We start from the raw sequence: 24824 nt of genomic DNA, 5'->3' as shown, positions 1-24824 counted from the left end.
CAGAAAGGAGCCCCATCTTGTTCCATGGTGCTCACTCCTTATTAATTGTGTTTCAGATTGCAGCCTAAACTTTCTAGCCCTTTTCAGATGAAATGTATGTCTATACAGTGGCAGAGTTTCTTGAGAAGCCCTACAATTTCACGGTATCCACATACAGTACTCGAGCCAGATGACGGCTCCTTCCATTCCTTCTCCAAGCATCGCTACTGTATCTCTCTCTGGATTCCAGAATCCCTCCTTGAAGCCTGTCCTGCATGCTTTAAGTTTCTTTTAAAGTCTGATTCTGCCCACATTCATGTGATGAAAACTGTATTAGTGCTCAAATGAGGGGAGAAGAGGTGCTCCCCTTATGAAATCTATGGGCCTCATCCCAGCTCCCTCCACTTCTAACCAAATCATAATCTTTCAAAAACAGTAGCAAAGGGGAAGACCCTGTTGTAATTCAGACACTGAATTATATGTAACTCAAAACAGATTGCTTATCCTTTAAATACATGGTAATCATTCTTTGATAGGCACAATCTTGGGAAATTAAAGAAAGGTAGAAAGAATTTATTTCATGCCACTCTTTCAATGCATACTTCTCAGAAGAGTCCAGTTTATACGACAGTGCAATCCTATACATGTCTGCTCAGAAACTGCACTGAGTTCAATGGGGCTTATATTCAGGTAAATGAATATAAGATGGAAACACGAATCCAGAGGTTGAAACATACCTGGGAGTAAGCCCCACTGAACTCAATGGGGCTGATTACTGAGTAAGCATGTGTAGCATTTTACTGTAAAAGGGTATGTGTCTTGACACTCATTTTATTTTTCTTCCTCCTGCCCTGCCATTCTTCAGCATAATAGAGATGTCACAGAAGCAGCCAGAAAGCAAGCTAACATTCATTTGCATTTCTACTTTATTTTGTATTCTTTAAATTCCTCATCAGTTGCTTTGTGCCACTTATCATCATAATCAACAATGAAATATGTTATTATTACCATCATGATCATCCTTTTGCTTTGAAGACCCCTTTCCTGAAAACATTTTAGTTATTTTAATACTACAAAATTACAAAAAAATAATGAATGCGGGTGTTCAAACAGTTGATAAGTGATTCGGTACAATGTAGAAGTAAAATACATAACAAAATTACTTTCATTCTGCTCCCTGCACAAGCCTCAATTCAGTCTGCTGTGGCAACATTGATCATACTGAGGGCGTGGGGTGGGGGCAACCCTAGTTCAGTAAGATAAGGTACATTTACAGTTCAATCCTAGTCATGCCTGCTTAGAATTACTTCCAGATTGCACGTCAGCCAAGCAAGCAGATTTGTGGGTTAAATTTAATTATTCAGATCTCCAGAGACGTATTTTGGTGGAAGGCTTCTGTACATTGTGCTTAAGAAAACAGTCAACTATCTCCATACCTACCAAGCCCAAATATTTTATTTCTATTTTTTAACCCCATGACTTGTAACACTTAAGATTAATGGGAAGCCTGATCTTTATCTTGACTTACTAGAACAGAAATGTTAACTTTAGGCATAATACAGATTAGCAGCAGCATCACCATCAAATAATAATAATAATAATAATAATAATAATAATAATAATAATAAGTTTTGCTCTTTAGATATGAAGTAAGCATGAAGGCCCTGATCCTCACTAAAAAGTCTTGTTAGATCTGCACATTAAACTCAATCAAGTTTTGATAGGACAACCTATCACGTTGTTCCATGCAGTGGCGGGCCCTGCACGCCTCCTCCTAACCAAATTGGTCAACCCCCTTCTGCCAGCTCCATGATCCCACTAGCCTGATCCAGACAGGGAAAGAGCAGCTGCAAAAGGATTCTGTTAGCACTTGTCTATTAGTGGCACTAAGAAATCTTTCTCCCCTTGGGCCAGCCACCCCCCAACACACTGAAAATCCCATAAAGCCAGACTCCTTTTTCACCATAAAGGCCTTCGTCCTAAGAGATGGGTGAAGAGTAAGAAAGTGCTCTTCATTGTTGTGGTTTCCAAAATCGGCCCGTAGGTGCTGTAATAAATAAGTGGGTTTGCTTGGCACGCGATCCTCGCGGGGACCGGGCGATATTAGTGGTGGGGAATGATCACCAGGACTTAGGAAAAATTGGCGGCGAGGCTGAGAGACGACGAGAGATCTACGGGCAGGCAGCAGGGCTGCCTTCCTTACGGCCATCTAATCCGTCTGCAGGAATCCCCAAGTCTAAGACGGGATGAAATGTCCCGGAAAGGGGGAGGGAGGAAGCTAAGCTTCTCCCCCCCCCCCGAGTAGCAGCTGCTGCTGTGGTGTGCGAACGCACACACGCACAGCTTCTCTCTTTCCCCGGTCTCATCCTCTCACTCACCCGGGTTGCTGCTGGTGTGTCCTGCTGTTCCCGGATCCCCAGCACCGACAGATACAGCTGAAGTCTCCCGGCTCTCGTTTTCCCTGGGAAACAGCATGGAAGCCGCAGCGAAGGAGGATCCCTCCTGAGTAGGTATAGAAGATCCCTGCGGCCCCGTCGCGGTAGTGAACTGGGAGCGATCGGTGGTGGTGGAAGAGGACGACGAAGAGGAGCCGAGGGGAAAAGATCCCACAAAGAGATGCAGCCCCACGAGCAGGAGGAGGCTGAATTGATGGATCAGAAAAGTGCACGTTGCTGGCATGATGCTTGGGGCTTCACATGCCCGGTGGTGATTAATAATATTAATAATAATAATTAATAATAATAATTACTGTAAGCACCATGCTCAGTGGGCAGGAAGGGAAAGGGAGCGCGATCAAAGGGAAAGGGCCATCTCTGTTTTAAAAGTTCCCCCGGTCCATTGCGAAGCTGATACTGGATAAAGAGATTTCATGGTCGACACAGGGGAACTGAAGGTGGAGGGAGAAGCAAGCAGCCCAGTAAAGTGGCTAACAGCCGCATGCGAATCGCGCGGAGCTTGAAAGTAAAAGCACACAAGGGCAAGGCTCCTCCTAGAGGCTGACATCACCGTACAATGCTGCTTCCCCTCCCTTCATCCGTCCTCCGCCCCCAACAACCCCCCCCCCCCCGGCAGCCTGCTCTGATGGTGCTCGCCTCGACAGCCATGGTCCTAGCTGGAGAGAATCAAAAGGACAGAGGGAATCTAGAGGCTCAACTGTTTTAGGGGTGGGGGGAAGAGAAGAGTGTTGCCGGTTATCAAAATTGTTAGGGAATCTCCACATCACCTAGAAAGTTGATGTGTAGTACAAAATGTCCAAGACCCTGAACGCTTATTTTTTTAAAGCCTGAAAACAGGAAATTTTGAGTTTGACAGGCAATGGTGAAAACTCAGGAGTCAGGATAGGACATTTACTGCTTAAAAGAAGCCATCACAGTCAGCCCAGGCAAATGTGGGGCACAATGTTGCCCTGTGGGTCTTTCCTTGATCCTTCACATACTCACAAACAATGAAGGCAAAACATGTGTGTAAAGACACAGACGGCACAATCCTACATTGCTATGGAAAAATGTCCTTTCACCAAGTGACTGGCTGTAGTAAAAACTTTCAAAGCTGTTCTGGCTGAACAAGAGAAAACCACCCCTGGCCCTGGCCCCAGCCCCTGACAGGTGCCATGGCTGTCTAGGATTGCATCCAGAATCTTTAAAACTAAAAACACATTACAGTGTACATTACAGGCACTACACAAATGTGATCTGACAACAAGCATTTTTTAAACAAAAGCTTCAAACTATTGATCTGCTGTTCATCAAGTTTACACTGACTTCTCATGGTAATTATTTATTGTGTGCTTTCTTAAATCCAGACTTTATTTCAAAATTGTTCCGTTCTGTTTTCTGTCTTGCATTTGCAACATTATGACTAGTCTTGGAGGGAGAGGAGAGAGAGCTGTACTCTTGCCAGCTTTGGACAAGAAAAAGGAGGGATGGAATAGGGGTATACATCTTTTGTTCCTCTTAGCTATACGTGTGGCATATGCCCAATGGAGTGAGATGCCATTCCAAATACACTATCACTACTGCCTCCATACCTAACACATATTAAGAGAATCCACACACATTTACTTTGCTTAAGTTTTTCTATAGTGTTTGGTCATGTTATTAAGCAAGATGCATGGCAAAAATGCAAACTCACTTGAAGGGAGCTTTAGCTTTTGCATTTAACTTTACAGTGTTGGCAACCAATATAAGATAGATGCGGTATCTTTATAGGATTACTACTATTCCAGAACTACTTCACCTTGTAGAGCTCAAAAGAATACAATAATTTTTGGCATTTGTATAGTGCTTATAGTGCTTCACAGTCATTATCTTAGTATGCAATCTTTACAACAATGTGGGCTGGTATTAAAATCCCTGTATTGCAGATAGCAAAGTGAAGCTGAAAGAACACCAATTACCTAAGGCCCCCTAATTTAGGGATTGGCAAATCCAGTCCTCCACTTTTCCACATCACTTTGTAAGATTTTTTTTTTTAAAAAGTTATCATGAAAAATTTTCAGCATTTTAGTGCATATTTCTAATACATTCTTGCAAGGAATTCCCCTAATAAAATGCATTTTTGCATGTTATGCACACTTTCCCCTAGTATATCCCAAAGTATATGCATTTTGTTCACAATATTTGGTTGAAGAACTTCATTGCAAAATTTGGAAGATAGATGGTTTCAGGAAGTGCAAATTAGGCAGATTTCCCTTTTAATGTGAATGGAATTGAATTTCTCCCACATCCTTACCCTAACTAATATGGTGGAACTGAATCAGGGTCATATTATTAACCTCTGTGCTACCCTAGATACATATGGATTTAAGTCAGAGATATTATCAGGGAAGAATGCAAAATGACAATAGCTCTAGTTAAAAAGAGAGAAAGACCTCAATGGATGACTGAAGAAACTCTCCAAATGGTTAAGAGAGAGGAAAGCAAAAGCAAAAGGATAGAAACACGGTTAGGACCCTAAATGCAACAATACAGTGACTAGTACGTAGGGACAAAGAGAACTATTACAATAGTTATTGTAAAGAAATAGAAGAGGACAACAAAAAGGGAAGAACAAGAGCCCTATTCCAAAAGATTAGAAAAATGAAAGGGAAATTTAAACCAAGAGTAGGGATGTTGAGTAATCAACAGGGGAACACACTGACTGACCGAGATGAACTCTATAAAAGAGATGACAGGATGACAGATTCATCCATGGAGGAACCGTATGATGAAGAACCAGAAATTTTAGAATGTGAGGTAAAAGCTGCTCTTAAAATACTTGGAAGAAACAAATCACCAGGAACAGAGTTGTTACAAGCTATTGAGACTGAATCTGTCCAAATATTGACAAAAATTTGTCAACAAATATGGAAAACTAAACAATGGCCCACAGACTGGAAACATTCAATATACATCCCAATTCCAAAGAAAGGGGATCCCAGGGAATGCTGTAATTATTGCCTTATTGCCTTAATATCCCAAGCAAGGAAATTAATGCTCAAGATTCTACAGCAAAGGCTCTTACCATATATGTAGTGAGAAATGCCAGACGTCCAAGCTGGATTCAGAAAGGGAAGAGGCACCAGAGATCATATTGCAAACATACGTTGTATAATGTAACGGACCAAGGAATTTCAGAAGGAAATCACCCTGGGCTTTATAGATTACAGCAAAGCCTTTGATTGTGTGGATCATGAAAAACTATGGAATGCTTTAAAAGCAATGGAGGTGCCACAGCATCTGATTGTCCTGATGTGCAGCCTATAATCTGGACAAGAGGCTACTGTAAGGACAGAATATGGAGAAACCAATTGGTTCCCAATAGGGAAGGGTGTGAGACAGCGGTGTATTTTATCACCCTATTTGTTTATTCATTATGCAGAACATATCATACGAAAAGCGGGATTGGACCAAGATGGAGGTGTGAAAATTGGAGGGAGAAACATCAATAATTTAGGATATGCTGACGATACCATACTAATAGCAGAAACCAGTAATGATTTGAAACGAATGCTGATGAAAGTTAAAGAGGAAAGCACAAAAGCAGGACTACAGCTGAACGTCAAGAAGACTAAAGTAATGACAATAGAAGATTTATGTAACTTTAAAGTTGACAATGAGGACATTGAACTTGTCAAGGATTATTAATACCTTGGCACAGTCATTAACCGAAACAAAGACAATAACCAAGAAATCAGAAGAAGGCTAGGACTGGGGAGGGCAACTATGAGAGAACTAGAAAAAGTACTCAAAAGCAAAGATGTATCACTGAACACTAAGGTCAGAATCATTCAGACCATGGTATTCCCAATCTCTATGTGTGGAAGTGAAAGTTGGACAGTGAAAAAGTGGATAAGAGAAACATCAACTCATTTGAAATGTGGTGTTGGAGGAGAGCTTTGCGCATACCATGGACAGCGAGAAAGACAAATAATTGGGTGTTAGAACAAATTAAACCAGAACTATCACTAGAAGCTAAAATGATGAAACTGAGGTTATCATACTTTGGACACATAATGAGAAGACATGATTCATTAGAAAAGACAATAATGCAGGGAAAAACAGAAGGAAGTAGAAACAGAGGAAGGCCAAACAAGAGATGGATTGATTCCATAAAGGACCGCACAGACCTGAACTTACAAGATCTGAACAGGGTGGTTCATGACAGATGCTATTGGAGGTCACCAATTCATAGGGTTGGCATAAGAAGTAATCGACTTGAAGGCACATAACAACAAAAAACCCTAGATACACAATAATACTACAACTATTGGAAAACAATTATAGGGTATCACCATTTTTTATTCTGGGCAGTCATCGTGCCAGACATCATAGCACCATGACGTTTCTTTTATTTAAGTTAGATATCCTAGTTTAATATGTGAATTCTCAACACTGAAATCATATTGCAAAAGTCACCCCAACTCTTTTTTCTTCCTGCCTACCATATCACTTTTTTATCTTTGCAATCCTGATTATCACCTAGAATCACTCAGGAGGTCCTGCAACAAGAATGTGAACTCATTGCAAGAGGACAAACTGTATAATGATCCAGATAATCATTGCAAGAAAGGAAACATAAAGATGAACTGGCAGACAATCAGTCAATTGAACTGCATGTACAAGAGATAAGTAGACAGGTATTTTTGAGGTTCTTGGCACAGGAACATCAAGAACTTTAGTGTGATAAACACATAGCCAATGAGAACAATGATTTCAGAGAAATATGTGTATCTATCCTTGAAAGAAAAGAATAAGAGGGACAAATGAAGCAGATTTAAAGAAGAGGAATGCAAACAGCTGTCAACAATTATAATATTTTTAAACATTTGACATCTTATTCCATTGTAGTATTAATTACTGAAAATATTCTTTGTTCATTTGTCCAATGAGCTCCAATTTTATCCTCACAACAATCTTGTGAGGTAGGCCAGGTTGCTAACAAAGCAGCTCAATTCTTTGGAGGAAATCAAAAAAGTTCCTGTAGCATCTTTTTTATTTAATTGGCAAGGCTGGGTTTTCTTCCATTAGAAGGAAAGTGGGAATGCAAATAAAGTGAGTGGAAAAGTGAGGGGACTTGCTCACTTTAGAGAAGTGGTATGAAGCAAAGTGTCTGCTGTTCATGCAAAAGGCCCCAGGTCCAATCCCTGGAATCTCCAAGTAGGGCTGGGAAAAGCTTCTTCCTGAAATCCTGGGGAGTTGCTGCCAATCAGTTTAGATAATACTGAACTAGATGGAACAATGATCTAACTTGGTACCAGGCCGCTTCCTAGTTTCCTATGATTCTCTTGAAAAGGGCCAACTTCACAGAACATAATGGATAGCTCTATTTTACGATACTGGAAGTCCACAGAACCACAGTACTCTCCAGCTGAAATTCTATACTGGTCTGCATTCACAGAACCTCTCCTTTCAGAAGAACTTGGAATGCAACCAAAATATTGGGGGGACACTTTGTTGAAAAAGATACCAATACTTCCCTGCAAAGAAGTGTTAATGGCTTGGTTTAGCCATAGGCTGTTTATACTACCTGATCCAACAACCTGCAAAGTTGAATACCAAAGTTCATAGCAGAAATGGGAATGTGTGTATGGTGTATGTGTGTGTATGCATGTACACACACATACGCATATACACACAGAGAGCAATAAAAGAGCAAGATGAAAGAGGGAAAAGGCTGTGACATATGAAGACTTTCTCTAAAGCTCCAGAAATGTCACTTCGAGATTAAGTAGGACCTCTTAGCATTAAAAATCTTGGGCTGTAGTCCTAACCCCACTTACCTGGGAGTGAGCTTTATTGAATTAAATAGGACTGACTTCTGAGTTGACATGGTAAGGACAGCAGCCTTAACCGTTGACCCTGTCAAACTGTATGTAAACAAGGATGAAAGAAAAACCTGCAAGTAGTATTTAGTAAGCAGCTTACCCTTTTTAGTTTTCACAAAGAATACATCCAAATTCACTAACTTTAAGAACTCCCACCATAGGACAAAAAGATTTTGTTTTTGAAAGGTGTCTCTCTTAAGCAGAGAATTCTGGTCTGGCAGCATTGTCCCTCTATTGCCCCCTTCCAAGTACCTTTACCTGCATGGGTGCTGCTGCCTCCGCAGCTGCTTGCACTCCAGTCCGAGCCCCTGCAGACTTCTGCCTAAATGATTCCTCGGCAACAGACCAGAGACATCATTAATGTGGTATATAATACACTGGAGGAGCACTTGTCCAGGTAAAGAAATTTGTAAAGGGGGTCTAATTTGGCCTTGGAAATAAGCCTGCAAAAGTTACTACCTATAAAGACAAAGAGCTCTGTCCCTTCTACAGAAGCCGATTGCATTTCCATGCAGTGTGGAAGGGCTTCTGAAAGCCCATTTGGTTTCTTTGCATGCTGCAGACGAAAGACACAGCACTTCCACCAACTCGCTCATTGTCTGCATGCAATTCCTTGTTGCCTGTATGACTACTTGGCGAGGGCTTTGCATATATTCATGGACACATATATTGAGCTCTCTGAACTGAGTGGTCTCTTGAAACCTTGTTTATTGAATCCAGACTCCACATAGGGATTGGAAACGTAAGTTTATCAATGGAGTTTTTATGCAGAAGCCTAGCCGAGTTCCTAAAGCAGGCCTGCAGTAGGGTTTCTCTAAGATCAAGCAAAGAGAAAGAAGTGGAGAGTCTGGAGGATGAATTAATTTGCTGTGCCTGAACACAACACACAATACTCATTTTGGAACATGTCTGGTGTGGACTGTCTGTTTCATACTACATGAATAAGGAAATGTTCTATATAAATTTAACATATTGTTCTGGACAGATAAAGAGTTCAACAAAGCTGAAGAGTTCAACAAACCAAATCTCAACTGTCTAATAGCTCATCTACTGTGTCTACTTCTAATACTAAATACTGCTGTTACTTCCCTGCTCCCCGTTCATTTGTCCCATATGCTGTATCAATGGTTTTATGAATTATATGTTAAGATAGGGATATAAAAGAATTAGGGTTGTCATATGAACAATCTGCAACAGAACCAGACAATTTAATAAAATTATTAAATATTTTAAACAACATCAATAGTGCAGCTATTGCACATAAATTCCCCAAAGTTCTGGAAAAAGCTGTAAAATTCCGTTTTGAATAAAACAGAACAGAGTTTGGAAGCTATGACGCCCGCACCCCCTTTGACTGGAAGTTTCAGTATTCATTAAAATTGTTCTAAAAGGGCAAGCCTTTTAATCAAGCCGTATGTCTGTGGTCAGTGTTTTTAATTGGCTAGCAGAGTGAATGGCATGTTGCTTTCTCATTGGAGCCGATTAACAAACTCTTCTCTGGTGATAACAGAGGAATGGTGGTAGCGGTCCCGGGAGGCAAAATCTGTATTCTCTTCAGTGAGCTGAGTGGTCTCCATGCCAACTGTTGCAAAGGACGGTGTCACAACAAATCGCTCCTCTGGGGATGGCCTTCCCCTGAAAAACAAAGGAATGCAGAACCTTCAGATACCCCATTGTTTCCCAATGCATCTGCAGCTGCACTCTGAACTGCATAAACAAAAATAAAAAGAAAGAAAAGGAATCCACTTGGCTATGCAGAAAGACAAGGCACTTGAAGAAAGAATGCAAACTTTTCCGTATGACTCAAGGGTTTAGCCAAAATTCATCACAGACTTTCTTTATGTAAGTTTTTAAAAAATGGCCAGTAAAGGTTTTCTCATTAATACATACACTTGCTTCTTCTCAGTTATTTCCCAATTAGTTCAAATGCTCCAGTCATATAAGACTGCTCTAATATTTGTTCCCATTAAAATTATACCTTACCTCCGAAGATCAATTCATTTGAAATGATGCCTTCTAGATGTTTTTCAGTTAACAGGCAACAACTCAAAGAGGGAGAAAGCTCAGAAAGTTTATCATGCACTTCTACTATTTTTCAAAAGAATGGTAAAGGCCACTAAACACTTATTCAGTACAGTTTTTTAAATAATACCTCTATGTTCAGAATGTGAATTTAAAGTGAATGTGGCGTAGTGTTCAAACTTGTAATCAGTCATTAAGGCCTTCTGAATGGCCAAACGAATGCAAAAAAGGCATCTTTGCAACTAGGCAGTTTGCTATATAGAGGAGCTGAGCAAACTTAGCTCCTAAAATGGCCTTTTTACCTGTAAGACATTCTCCAAGTAGTTCACACTGCAAGAAGCACATTTTGTGGATGTTTCCACACCATCAACTGTGGCCACAGAGTGGTTATATCTTGAACTCACAAAAAGCCATTCTCAAAGTGAAGTCTGAAAACTACCTGCTAGGATCAAAACTGACAAGCACTTTCTGCACAGTTTACTTCTAATCCCATGGAAGACCCCTTTACAAGCTCAACACTGGTGTTGGGGTCACAACATGGTAAAGGCATGAAGGGGGAAAGCTAAGTTGAAAGGGAAAGTTGAAGGGGGAAAACTAAATTAAGACCAGCAATTATGGTCTTAGGCAGTATCTCATGATACTCATACAACCACTTTCTAGATAGTTTTTCAAATTGCTTTATTGTTCTAACTGGGTAAGAACTTCAATTTCATAGCAACAACATGTTACAAATGGGGTGCTTTGTCCCCAAACAGAAGCTCTTTCTTGAGGAAATATATAAAGGAAATATATAAGGTATATAAAGATACTTAGCAACAAATGAGAAACCTTTATTTGTTGCATTACAAACTGATCAGCTGAAAAAAGATCCCTATACAGGAATGTTGTTCCAGATATTTAGAGAAGCATGGGATAGTTAGGGTGATCAAATGCAAAGGAGCCCAGGGTTCTTGTAACTTCTAACAATTGTGGAAATGTGGGAATTGGTAGGTGCAGCTGGTTAGAAAGGGTGTAAAATGATGCATCTGCTGAAATGCCCTCTTCTATAATAAAACTAATAGAGCTGAGTGCAGTCCTCCTTTGTACCTAATAAAAGTAGCTAGTGGCAGATGAACTTATGTGAAGTAGTGAGAATTAAATGATAAATAGCAATCATATAAAGAGGAAAGATAAGAGATATGGAAAACAGAAACCAAAATATTTTCATCAGGTAAAATATGTCTCAATCATCTATAATGCCCTGGCCCATATTCCAGGAAGCACTGTTCCTGTTGGATGGCAAGATAAAACACCGTATGCTTACTGGCAATCTTCCCTTACATACCTTTATCTGTTCTCTATGGTCATTTCCAATTTGGCAATCAGGCAATAGGTACTATATTTGCCTTTAGTTGTGCTAGCTCGGCTCTAATGTTAGTAAATGAACTGTAGCAGCAACACTAAAAACGGAGTTTGTAGCATGAACTGGGGTCTGCCCAACCCATCTTAGAAGATGTACATAAATAGTCAAAATGAAATTTGAGTTGATGACTATTCTGAAGGAAATATACATAGGGGCCCTTGGGCAGTTTGGCTCATCATATGGATCAGCATAGCGTCATTCATGTGTCTTTTCCAGTATTGTAGTCTGGAAAAGGATGTTGTAGTCAAAAGACTGATTCCGTTTAGTTCTACATTATGTTTTGGGTTTTGAGCAGTTGTAAGACAAAACTGAAGAAAGCTGAAATTGAGGGTCTCAGGGTGAGAGGATGTAAGAGCATATTTCTAGCATCCTAAACCTGGGGTTGTTGGTGTGTGTGTGTTTTTAACTAACTGAAGTTTTTCCACAGTTAATTTGCTTTTACTTATTCATGTATGCATTAAAAATGCAATAAATATTACATTTACCAGTACAGGTGCACAAGTACAGGTGGCAATAGGTGGGAGACTTGGCTTCTTGGTTCTATAAGTTATCTAGTAACTACACAGTTGGTGCTGGCAACACATAAACCAGCAACAGCAAATACAATAGAATGGGACTCTTTCCCAGCAGAGTCTGGGAAAGCACAGGGTAGAAATTATCATAGAGAAAAAAGGACCTACAGAGCATGGGAACCAATGTGGCATCCTCGGATGTTCTTGTGCTACATCATCCCTGACCACTAGCCGTGCTAGTTGGGGCTGATGGGAGATGTAGTCCAACAATATCTGGTGAGGGAATGACATTGGCTACCGCTGCTATAGAGGCTAACTCAAACAACAGACTTTGTGTAACTTTATCCACAACCTTCCCCTTGCAGAGGTAGGAGTGGCTTGGGTGGGTTGATTTTTTGCAAGAAAACAGCATGGAGGGAAAGGGTTAACAGTAGTGTAGTGTCAAATTCAGAAGTGCAGGGTCCCTTCACAATAGTCATGCCACAACCTGTCGCAGCCATGGCCCCTTTTTCACTTTCCCTGGTCTCCTTTGTTCTCCCTGTCATCATAAGAGTCCAGGCATTTTAGCATGTGTTTTTTTTTAATTGTTTTAAAATTTTTAAATTGTGTTTTAAATTGTTTTTAAAAGATGTGTTTTAAATTTGTATATTTGTTTTTAATGTTTTTAGTTACTGTAAGCCGCCCAGAGAGATTCGGCTATGGGGCGGTATACAAATACAATAAATAAATAAATAAGAGTCCACACTTCACTACAACAGACATCCCTAGGAGCCAATCAGCATGAAAATGGAGGTCTGTGTGTTAGCTCCTGAGAAGTTTTCAGTGGCTCACTCACCTCCTTCCACTATGATTGGCTCCAAACAGCAAGAAAGGACAAGCACTCTTCTCAGTGGCTAACACGCTCCCTTTTCATGCTCATTGGCTTATACATCAGGACCTGGCTGGAACACTGCTCCCAAGAACGGTAACAGGTCTGTGATCCCTGGATGACTACACCTCTGGTTAACAAGCTCCTCCAAAACTGGAGCCTTGTTGGCTGCATTTTGTAAAACAAAAGCAGTCTGTATAATGATCACAGAATGACATGTGACGTATAGCTCTGCTCTAAGAGGTACTATTAGTGCTTCCAACTTAATGGTAGTGAACTTCTAAAGCAACTAATATTATAACTATTAGCACTGGAAAAATGGTCATATATATAAAAGAATTAAAGTTCATACAGCTTTAAATCCAAGAAAGTGTAGTTGTTGAGCAATCTGGATTATTGTAGAGACTTAGACAACCAGCCAGAACATTTCTCTATTATTTGAAAAGGGCTTCCTCCTTTTCCTCATCCCTTGCTTCCCTGTGGACACAGTGGAGTTGCTCTTCATTCAACTAGAGCATCAGAATTAATAAAGCAATTGTGCTATTTGCTGACATTTCAAGAATGCATCATACAATGTACCTCGATGCAGTTCAAGTGCATGTCTGTTAATTCAATTTTTGGAAATATCTCAGTGGCTCTGGAGGATACAAAATGGATACTTTGTCTGAAAAATAGGTGAGATATAAGGTGGTATGCTATTTATCTCTGCAATGTAAAAATGGGAGGTGGCATAGTCATCCTACCTTAGGAAGCCTTGCAAAATTATTGCTCCCTCAAAATCCATATTAGAGCCAGATTATAGTTGATAAATTTAGATTTAGCAGATGGGTTATAGGAGAGCCAAGATTAATTATAAGTGGGGAGGAGATAAAGACTCGACCTTCACATTACAGTATTAGCTATGCTGAACTGCTTGTGATAAATATGTCTTGTGGCATTTTGTAATATACCTTAGGTCAAATAATTTAGGCTGCAATCCTATAAATGCTTATCTGGGATTAAGTGCGGCTGAACTCAATTTTTTACGCACGCATAGGACTGAACTATTAATCTCAAATTAATTAAGGATATGGAATGTATCTTGTGCTAGTTACTAACACCAACCTGCAGGCATTAAATAAAAGTCGTTTCATCCATTTGAAAAAGCTGAAGTTGGCAGCTGCACCTGCAGAAAGAACAGACAAAATAAGACATACTGTTGAAAAGCTGCTCTGAATTACTTGACACATCATCTAAAAATTCATCTAAAACTTTTAATATATATATCTCCCTACACTGATCCTTAATAATCCAAGTTGACCCCAAGTTTAAAGGTTTAATAATGGTGGGAATGTATTTTTCACATTTCTCTTCATACTGAGGCTTTGTAATGGTCACTGAAGCGATTAATGCAGGCTGTAGATATTGCATATAATTACTTGGTGACATTTCATGACTTTTACTCTTATGTAATAAAATACATAAAAATTTAAGAAAAGCTTCAAAAAGGCTTAAAATTTATTTTAAATTAAAAAGGTGAACAGAAAGAAATTCCTATCATATTTTTAATAATCACACCTACATATAAAACTTTAGAGATGAGCTGTTCCCAAATAATTTGATAAAATTATTTAAAATATTAAAATATTCTAAAATATGCTCTCTGCTGTCAAGTACTGTTCCCAAGCCAGCATGAATAGAAAATGAAAGTATAGTCAACACTTTTGGGATAGACAAGCTACACTTTACATCAGGCATGGGGAATCTCTGGCCTGGGGGCCAATCTTGGCTTGCCAGGGGGTCCAAGTTGGTCTGCAAGGCCATTTTCCCCAAATCATACCCACGTGTCCATCAACTGATGTCACTCAGTGACATCAGCTGATGGTCCAGGGTTCAAACATGAACGTGCTTTGCCAGCACGTTCCCCACAGGAATGCACTGGTGAGCAGAGTCCTGCAGGCAGCAGGATTAAGCCCTCCACTCATCAGCTGGTGAGCGAAGGGTTCAATCCTGCTGGGTATTGCTTCACCAGCATGTTCCCAAAAGGAATGCATGGGCAAAGCAGACCCTTGCATGCACCTATTGAACCAGATTCAGAACCTTGTGAGTAAGGAATCCCTGATAGTCCTTCACCACCAGCAGCAGTGGGCAGGGTGTGATCTAGAAGCCTAGACAATATAAGGTCTCCCTCTTGAGCCTTCTAATTGCTGGGAGCAACACAGATGTCTTGTTCCCCAGTCTTGTCTCTCCTCTTTGCTGAGCTACATCTCACCTGGTCTCTCTCTTTTATTGTCCTTGGACTGTTGGTAGACCTTGCCTCTGGATCACATTTTGGATCTGAACTGATTTTCTGCCCTTGACTCTGGTTTGTTTGGACTGCACTACACTTTTAACTCTGCTCTCATCTGATTGGCCACTGTGGAAAATGGGATGTTAGACCAGATGGAATGTTGGTCTGATCCAGCAGGGCTCTCCTTATATTATTGCATGTAGTTCTATGATTCTTTTTTACAGATGGTTTTATTTTTACAAAATGCAGCCACTGAGACTGCAATTTGAAGGGGGCTGTTGTGGGGGTAGAGGGTTATCTTGACATTTTTCTACCACAAAATCTCCCACAAATTGCAATTACCCACAAAGGAAAATATACAGGTACTCATATCTTTACTCAAAAGGAGTAAACACAGCTCTGTGGGGTCAACATTTGGTGGAACAATGGCTTGAGAGGAAAGGCTAAGAACTACCCCCTTGGACAAGTATGCCCCTTCAAACTGCTGCCTCAGTGGTTCCATGCAGTAGGAACAGAACTATCCTTAAAGAGAACCACATGTAGGCCTGCAATTCTATCTAAGAATTTCGCTGGTTGCCACTTAGCTACCACACCAAGTTCAAGGTGCTTGTTCCAGTGTAAAAAGCCCTATACAGCTTGGGACCAGGACACCTAAAAACTCATCTCACCCTTTATATACCTAATCGATCACTGCACTCTGCAGTGATTGGGAGATCCATTCCTCTCAATATAGGAATCAGGCCTTTTTCAATTTCCTCACATTACATATTGAGACTATCTTTGTGGTCTTTTTTTGGTGCCTACTGAAGACCTCCCTCTTTCAACAAGCCTTTTAAATAGAGATATTGCCAGCCTGCACTTGCATTAGAAATGTGTATATAATAACAATAACAATAATAACAATAACATCCCACCCTTCCTCCCAGTAGGAGCCCAGGGTGTGTGTCTGTGTTTTATCGCTTGTGTGTTTGCTGCCCTGGGCTCCTTTGAGAGGAAGGGCGGGATATAAATTTAATAAACAAAAAAGAATTTGATTTTTGAGACACAGTTACTGAAATCTTGGTTTCCCAAAATTGAATTAAAGCTTGGGAACCACTAGCATAGATTATGGTACTTGGTCTTTTAGTGCCATTAAGTATTACATTCTAAATCAAATTAAAAAAACTAATCACCTGACCTGCACAGACTCTTAATACTCTTTTAGTTTGAAGAGTATTTCCTCAGATTACATTTTCTGAATATTTAACTTGTTTTAATTCCTAAATCAAAGGGGCTTTGTAGTTGGAAGTTCTGATATTGAATGAGATTCTTATTGAGAGTCCAGTCTTCACTGCATTTTCCTCAAGAGGATTTTTATTCGAATACTAAACAGATGGGTGGATGGGAGACTGTGAGTGGATAAGATCCATTTATATTTTACCATTCTTATTCCATCCTAAAACAACTTTCCTTTATGGCAACTAGTCCACCTAGTTTATTCCATGGAGATGTATCAGAAAGCAAGTTGCTCCTAGTACTGTTCCACAAATGCTTGTGGAATGCTTGCACAAGGTTTCACACACTGCTCTAAGATTCTGTAGCTGTTGTCATGTTTCCACTCATGCAAGAGGTTATGCAAGCAGAAGAACATCCTTGTATTACTATCACTTTCCTTGAGCAATGCGGTGAAGTGTAAGACAGCCCTTCTGTGAGCAGAAGACTTCTTCCCCACGCAGAAAGGAAAGTTTAGTTCCAGCCCTATCTCTTTGAGCTGGCTTGGGAAGATTTGGGTTATGCCAACAGAGGGATGGGTGTAACTGTATTTTAGTCTGCCCAAGTTTTTCTTCTGTTATAGTTGAATTTTATATGCTCTTTTCATTGTTGCCCACCCTGAAAAACATTGGATAAACTAAGCTATAAATGTAAACAAGTAAACTAAAAAGGATTAAAGTTAACTAGGAAACGAGCCATTTTCATCCAAGCTAAACTTGATGAAAACTGAAGCTGATCTAATACTACAGAATAAAAATACTTACCAGGTGGTAGTCCTGGACTCACTTGGCCAATGTAGAAATATAGAATAATTGCTAATCCCAAGTTAACAAGGGTGTAGAGCCACTGAATAACAAACATAATGGCAAGTGACCCTATTGCCTATTAAAAAACATAAAAATTAGGATTATACTGTGGTACATCAGCTAATACTGCCATTTCCCCCCAGAATGTTTATATTATTTTTATTGAAAAATCAAACATTACATGACATTCAGAAGAACAGAAGATTGCTTAGAATGATTCTTCCAAGTCTCACCCTACTTTGACAACTTTTCAGGACCTAATCACAAGACCCATTTTGGTACATAGCAGGTATGGAAAAAAACCTCTCCTCAAACAAGTGGCATGGAAAACATGAGCTGAAGAAACATACTGAGCGTTTAGTCTGAAGTAAATCACATGGCCCACATTCTCAAAAATGCCAGTGTGGGTATGTTACTAGTATTAATGTGAATTTTCAAAGAGAATATGGTGACCCAAATGGGAAAGGCAGCCACAAGTCTCAAATCTAGTCCTTTTAGTTTGGGTAACAGGGATGATAGTTATAAGAACACAACAGCCCTGCTAGATCAGCCCAAGGCACCAAGTAGTCCAGCATCCTATTTCCTGTACTGACATGCCAGATGCTTCTTAAAGCCCAGAAGTAGGGAATGACTTCCCTTGTCTTTTGCTCCCCAGCAACTGGTATTCAGATGCATACTGCCTCTGAACCTGGAAGTTCCAGTTAACAATCAAGGCTAATAGCTGCCGATATACCTCTTCGCAATGAATTTTAAAGTAATCTAAGTCATGGTTAACAAGGTAAACCTAAGTTTGTATCGATACTGAGAAACAACAACTTTGAAACCTTAATTCCATTGGGTTTCATCTTACTCAGTTGTGAACAGGCTTCTAGTGATGCTATACTCTAATAGACTAGTCTATTAGTATTTAACTTTGTAGGTCACAGTAGCTCCCTGATTTGAAGCATCACCAAATGTCCTGACCTCACTCCAGACTGCCTTGCATTTTGCCATTTCTTGTTTCCCCCTTAGGTTTCCAACCCAACACTCCCCACCTTTACAGGTTAAATCTTTATATTCACAGAAATTCTGCTGCATTGTATATATGCAGCATTTTCTGTGATGTTTGAAATGTGCCTATGGATCTGTTAATAATATTTTTTGCCTACTTGCTTATCATCCTAAAGAAATATTTGTAATATTAGTGATTAACTCACACCAACAAGGGAAACCCAACGGTCACAGAGTCTGGAGTAGAAGGATGCTGGCATTTTCTGAATTTCTAGTTCTTGGCTTTGTTGTTTTACGTTGAAATCTACAGAAGGAGAGAGAGAGAGTAGAATAATTAGAATAAAACAAAAATGGATAAGCTCAGAACGGTCAGTCCTAGGCATCAAAATACTCCTGAGAAATATCAACTTTAATTGTGCATACATCATGCTTGAACCAATATTTCAAGCTCTAACTGATTTGCCAGCTGTGGCCCCTTTTGGATAGAGATGACTTCGCAACAGTACTCCATGCTCTGGTAACTTCCAGATTGAATTGTTGGAATGCTCTCTATGTGGGGCTGCCCTTGAAGATGGCTCGGAAACTTCAACTGGTTCAAAATGCAGTGGCCGGATTACTGGCTGGGGTTTCTTTCAGAACTCATATGAACTCCATTCTAAAACAGTTGCACTGGTTGCCAGTTCATTTCTGGGCCCAATTGCGTATAAAAGCCCTAAATGACTTAGGCCCCAAATATCGGAGAGACAGACTGCTTCCTTCCCTACAGACCCTCTCGGGTGTTAAGATCAGCAGAGGCGACCTTTGTGGTAGTTCCACCACCCTCAGATGTTTAGGGGGGGCAGGAGAGGGCATCCTTTGTAGTCTCTGTCAGAATTCTACTGAGTTGCGTAGCAGAGCGGAGTGTATTGAGCGAGCTTATGTGTGTGTGTTTGAATCTTTGCTAAGATTCTACCTTCCCTGCAAATTAGTCAGACAGAGACTTTAAGCTGTAAAATAAGAAACAATTACTTTATTCTGGAAGTACATGCTTGATAGGAAAGAGTCCTATATCTAGCTAACTAGCTATATTGGAGCAGTCTGCACTGGTCCCAGTGCAGCCCTCATGCTGGTTGAGAGGGAGAGACAAAGGAAAAATGTCTGCTCCCCTCTCGAGAGAGAAGAAGGAACTGGGAAGGGGGAAGGAACTGGGATCAACTTCCTTTGCATATCAGTCTAGCAGGAGGGGGAGAGACGGCAAGGATCAAAGGACAGGTATAGCCTGACAACAAAGAGGTCTCCTCCCTAGCTACCCTTTTTAACCCCATGCAGCCTCGACCCACCAAGTTGGAGTTGAACCTCATACATTCCAACAGTCACCACTAAGTTGTGGAATTCCCTCCCATAGAGGTGAATGCTAAGATGCACCTCTTTCCCCTGGTCTTTGGTACTATTCTTGTGAATGTAATTCATTTTCATTGCTTTTATACTGAATTTTGGACTGTTGTAACCCACCTTGGGACCTGCTGGCGAAGGGTGGGCAATAATATTAACAATAACAACAACAAGCCATCCCATTTGTGCTTGGCCACAGTTCTGCTTCTTCCCTCTTCCTATCAGAAATTCAATTCCAGATATAGTGTTTACTCCCACCCATCCCCAAAACCCCTATTGAGGAAAGGCTACTGGTGGCTGCTCAAGACCATAGCTGAAATGAAGGGCTTGTTCAATGGCAGTTCCACTGGGGTAGAAGTCTGGTGAGGCACAAGTAGCAATCTTTTCCCTACCAAGCAGATTTTTGGGGCTTTCCTTACAAGCTCCAAGTTTTCCAAGGAACGTAAATATGTTGCTGGTACATGTAAAACTACAGCTGGCCAGCTCAGGACTCTAGCTCTTAACCTTTGTCCATCTCCTTCCTATCACTATCTCACTACTTCCTTGCAAAAAAAAAATAAATAGTAGCAGTAATTATGCCTCAATAAGAATATTAATGGAGCCTAAGACTATCAGTGGCTTCTAGCCACTATGGCTATACTCTGCCTCCATGGCCAGAGGCTTCTGAATACCAGTTGCTAGAAACCTGCAGGAGGGGAGAGTGCTGTTTCACTCCGTTCTTGCTTGTGGGCTTCCCATAGGCATCTGGTTGGTCACTGTGATAACAGGATGCTGGATTAGATGGGCCACTGGCTTTATCCAGCAGGCTCTTCTTATGTTCTTATGTGCTCATTTAAAAATGCATTATGCATTCTGGTCACAGAATCTGGAAATTATGTTCAGATAACACAGCAGTCCAAGATATGAGCTATTCTAATAGGACTCTTTAGATAAGAACAGCTTTTACTGAGTATAGCTACTGAATGTTGCATGCCTCGGGGGGTTTTCACACTACAATTATACAGAAAGCAAAGTTTTAAAAGGGGGAAAATATCCAGGCATGAAATAGAATGAATTTAATTTCTAAACCATAATCACAATTATCTGATGATGATCATCACAGTCATTTCTGCTTATAAATAATGGAGAATTGGATGTTTAGGATGTTTACATTTGGAACCGATTCCTTCCCATGTCAAAGTAACAATAAATAAAGCATCTCCTAGTGTTGTATTTATGAAGGATCACTGGACTGAATGTTGTAAACAGTAAACATTCATGCACTGAATTAAATCTGGGTAGTTTTTCCATAGGCAAATTAGATTAGGTTAGAATCTCTTATGAATCATTAAAATGGACTCTATGCTTGCTTATACATAAAAAATATTGTTGCCAGGTTTGATAGACTGACCCCATAAAACTGATCTCTGGTCTTGCCTATGGAAGAATACCAGCAAGATTCTTCATTAAAATACAGATTTCATTGTGCCTCTGGTTACCTTCCATTTTCTGACTGGCAATTTTCTGCATCTCTTCAAAATGTTGGCCTCCATCTTGGTCCTGCTTCTGCTTGAGTTCTATGGCTGTAGCACTCTCCTTATCCTGGTAATTCAATTCTGAAAAGCTCTGCATATTTTTGTCATTGGATTCCAAGTCATCATTGCAAAGCTCCTGAGCAGAGCCAATGTTATTATCAAGATCCAAGAGAAAGCTGTCTTGTAATGTTTGTTTGGCTGCCTTCTTTTGCTTCCTCTGCTTCACTATTTGGATAACACCCTTGTTCATTTCTTTTCCCTCAAGACTAGCCCCTGCATCTTGACTGAGAGGCCTAAAAAGATGGTCCATGTCTTTTGTGAATTCTAGCAAGGTGCCATCCGATCTACCTTGAATTATTCCATCTGATCCATAACAGGATGGTTTGTCAAGTATTAATGGCCGAGAACAGCCTAACACAACCCTGGAATCTTCTCTCAGCAGCTTTTTGGAGTTCTGCTGAAGGTTGTAGCTCATGGAGACAGAGAAATAGGAGTAATCCACCACAATATATGTAAGCATGAAGTTTATGGTGACTATTGGAGCGAGGACATTCACTTGGCCAATGAAAACGAAGGCCATGGTGATAAGGCTTGTTAAGCAGATTGCAGCCACTGGGGTTCTGTTTGGACCTTTCTATATTAAAAACAAAATATATGCATACTGTTATGTATGGGCAGTAACAATGTATCATCTCTCCAGATAATATTCTAAATATGCAGATCTATCTGTCATGTCCACCTCCTACTCCTAAACGATTTCATTACCCTAGGAAGAAGAGGCACTGTTAGGGAAAGGGGGATGAAGAGTGTTTGTAATTGCTCATGACCCCACAAAGGGATGGTCCTCTCTCCATAAACTGAGTGGGGGCATTTAAACAGCCAATACACTCCTGTAAAATATCATTTCCAAACTATATTTTCCTTTGCAAATGCTTTGTACTAAACTTATTCAAACAGGAGGAAATGATCTCTTTGTTTCTTCCGTAGTTATTTGTTAATAGAAAAGAGAATTTTTCAAATACAAAAATAACGGTGTTATGGGAGTTGTTAGGACAGATGGCAGATTATACTGTTTTTAAGGACCTAGTCCTAGACAGTAACACTGTTGTCTTTATTGAAATAGAAATATAGAGATCTTTAAAAACAAACAATAACAGTAATACCAATACCACCACCACCACCACCAACAACAACAACAGTAATGCATGCCAGCTGGGAAAGGGCCATAGCTCAGTGATAGAACATTCTTTGGGCCATGAATCACAGTAAGAAATTGTCAAGGTGATGAATATAGGAGAGTGTTGTGCTTTGCTTTATGGTCTTCAGCTTGTTGACTGGGACTCAAAAGTGGGTTGTAGCCTGGCCTAAAGAAGGTCACACCAGTGGAACTACCATTACACATTCATTTTTATTTATAACAACAAAGAGCTGCTGCAGAAAATGTAACCCTCTTCCCCACCCCCTCCCATGCCCCAATGTAAACCATGCACTCCCTTAAGCTATTAACCTGGGGAACAGTGGAGTTCTCATTAGTGACAATGAAAGCTCCCATTCCAAAGTTTGGGAGTGGGGTATTTTCTCTTGGATTGCAGTGGGGAGGAAAGGGTTAGCCACACCTCAGTCGCATTACAGATCCCTCTCCCAGCCCCTGCTCAGCAGATATTTCCAAAGGAAAAAATGCACACAAAGAGACAGCAAGTGCATGTTATTTGTCTGAGCAAACAGAAACATTTTATTATGCAGCAGATTGAGAGGTTTAATGGGGAACCACACTTTACATAGTATCTCTTCTGGTGGAGAGTATTTTTTAAGTCCAGCTTTCAGAGAAAAGTTTCTCTGTAGGAACACTGCCCCACAACAAAAGACTTTGGAATCATTTGGCAAAGAAAAATACAGGGATATGTTGAGAGGTAGTAGATGAAATACTAACAATGTGGAATGAAAGCCCATTCCAAATAAAGTTCATGGTTTAGAAGCTTGTTTGGGTTTTCTCTTACACAAAATTTGGAAGATTACAGTATTTCCTACTCAGACTGACTGGAGATCCAAATATCCCTCTGCTTCTGGAAACTTAATTATCAGTCAGTTACTATTTTGGCAAAATATACCCAATAAACCAAATGGACGCATGTCTGACCTTTTGTGTACTGAAAAGGCAGATGAATCTGAGATCTTTGTTTACTTACTCCTTGTCCAAGAAATGAAAGAATTGGAACCACTTTCTCTTGGGCAATGCACTGAAGGATTCGTGGTGCTCCATAGAGGCCTCCCATGCAGGATGCTAAAGATGAAATGTACAAACCCAGTAAGAATAAGAATCCCACCAAGGATACCTAAAATGAAAAAGCAAAAAATGATGCACTTCTTGATTAATGTTATAATCCAATGCATAAAATACAGGGCCAGTTCTACCATTAGGGAGAGTGAGGTGGCTGCCTGAAGCAGCTGATATGGATGTTTTGAAAGGACACAAAGTGGCTGTGGGCACACTTTAAAAGCAGCTCTCTTTAAAAGCAGCCAGAATGGTTTTTCTGGCTGCATTTTGAAGGAAAGTGCCCTCTGCTGGCCACATCTATCTTCCCTACTGCTGCCTTCAGACCTTTGAGGACCACCCATGGCAAAGCATTGGACCAATCACTGTCTTCGCCTGAGCCTACAGCAAAGCATTTCCATTGGCCATACCTAGAAGACAAAGGGATCGATCTACCAATCAGTTACAAAACCTTCCTGAAGCTGAATAAAAAACGCACTGGAGCCAATCCACTGAGGTTTTAAGAGTACAAAGGGGCAGAGTTTGACTAGCATCGTGTGCCCCAGTTTTGAGACAAGAGGTAGAGATGTACTGAAACCAGCACAACAGTAAGTGTGTCTCCACCCAGTGTTAGTTATTTCATTTACGTTATTGTACTTCTGCTCCCAGGGAGGCACACTTGTGGAATTTTGTGCCACAGGGTTCAAAATAACTTGGTCAGGCATGGATATTATGCACCTTGACTGGGGGATGGGTGTGTCATTTATTTATTTAATTTATTATTTGATTTATATCCCGCCATTCCTCCCAGTAAGCGGTCATTTGCTGTTCCACATCAGGCAGCAAAATAATAATAATATTTATTACCTGCCTTTCACCCAAAGGTCCTAGGGTGGGTTATAACAATTTTAAAATACAGCATTAAAATAATTAAAAACAATCTAAAATCACAAACTAGGGTGGATTATAAAAATATACATCTCAGGTGTAAAACACCAGGGACAAGAGGTACGTCTTCAGCTTTGCCTAAAACTGTCTTGGGCACCAGCCCTGGATATCTGTGGGGGTTATTTGCTTATTTTCTTACATTTATACCCCACCTTTTTTTCATCAAGGAACTCAAGGTGGCATACATTTGGTTCCAAGGTGGTCTCTCATCCAGTCACTGATCAGGCCCAGACTTCCTTAGCTTTAGGAAGGTGGCGGCCTCACATGCTTTCAGACCATACCCTGGGACAAGGGAGGTTACACAAGGGAGCTGATGTAGTATAATGGTGAGTTGGT

At 40.3% G+C, this 24824-nt stretch overlaps 2 protein-coding genes across 10 annotated transcripts in view; both read right to left on the bottom strand.

The window, feature by feature from the left end:
* HEG1 (heart development protein with EGF like domains 1) overlaps positions 1 to 2536 on the bottom strand; it is an 87496-nt gene extending 84960 nt beyond the window's left edge. For all 4 annotated transcript variants that reach the window (XM_061609042.1, XM_061609041.1, XM_061609043.1 and 1 more), the window contains exon 1: positions 2358 to 2536. In XM_061609042.1, coding sequence (XP_061465026.1) covers positions 2358 to 2454 — 97 coding nt within the window. In that variant the 5' untranslated portion in view covers positions 2455 to 2536. The remainder of the gene's footprint in view (positions 1 to 2357) is intronic.
* Positions 2537 to 9490: 6954 nt separating this feature from the next.
* The window catches only part of SLC12A8 (solute carrier family 12 member 8), a 113217-nt gene continuing 97883 nt past the window's right edge, over positions 9491 to 24824 (bottom strand). For all 6 annotated transcript variants that reach the window (XM_061609037.1, XM_061609035.1, XM_061609038.1 and 3 more), the window contains 6 exons: positions 23476 to 23622; positions 21254 to 21923; positions 18611 to 18708; positions 17373 to 17490; positions 14193 to 14253; positions 9491 to 9919 (listed from right to left, as the gene is read on the bottom strand). In XM_061609037.1, the coding sequence (XP_061465021.1) occupies positions 9754 to 9919; positions 14193 to 14253; positions 17373 to 17490; positions 18611 to 18708; positions 21254 to 21923; positions 23476 to 23622 (1260 nt within the window). In that variant the 3' untranslated portion in view covers positions 9491 to 9753. The remainder of the gene's footprint in view (positions 9920 to 14192; positions 14254 to 17372; positions 17491 to 18610; positions 18709 to 21253; positions 21924 to 23475; positions 23623 to 24824) is intronic.

Source organism: Rhineura floridana, chromosome 2 (assembly GCF_030035675.1).
Source record: "Rhineura floridana isolate rRhiFlo1 chromosome 2, rRhiFlo1.hap2, whole genome shotgun sequence".
Taxonomy (NCBI): Eukaryota; Metazoa; Chordata; class Lepidosauria; order Squamata; family Rhineuridae; genus Rhineura; species Rhineura floridana.
The sequence above is the reverse complement of the archived record's forward strand: the minus strand, read 5'-3'. Positions and strand labels throughout refer to the sequence as shown.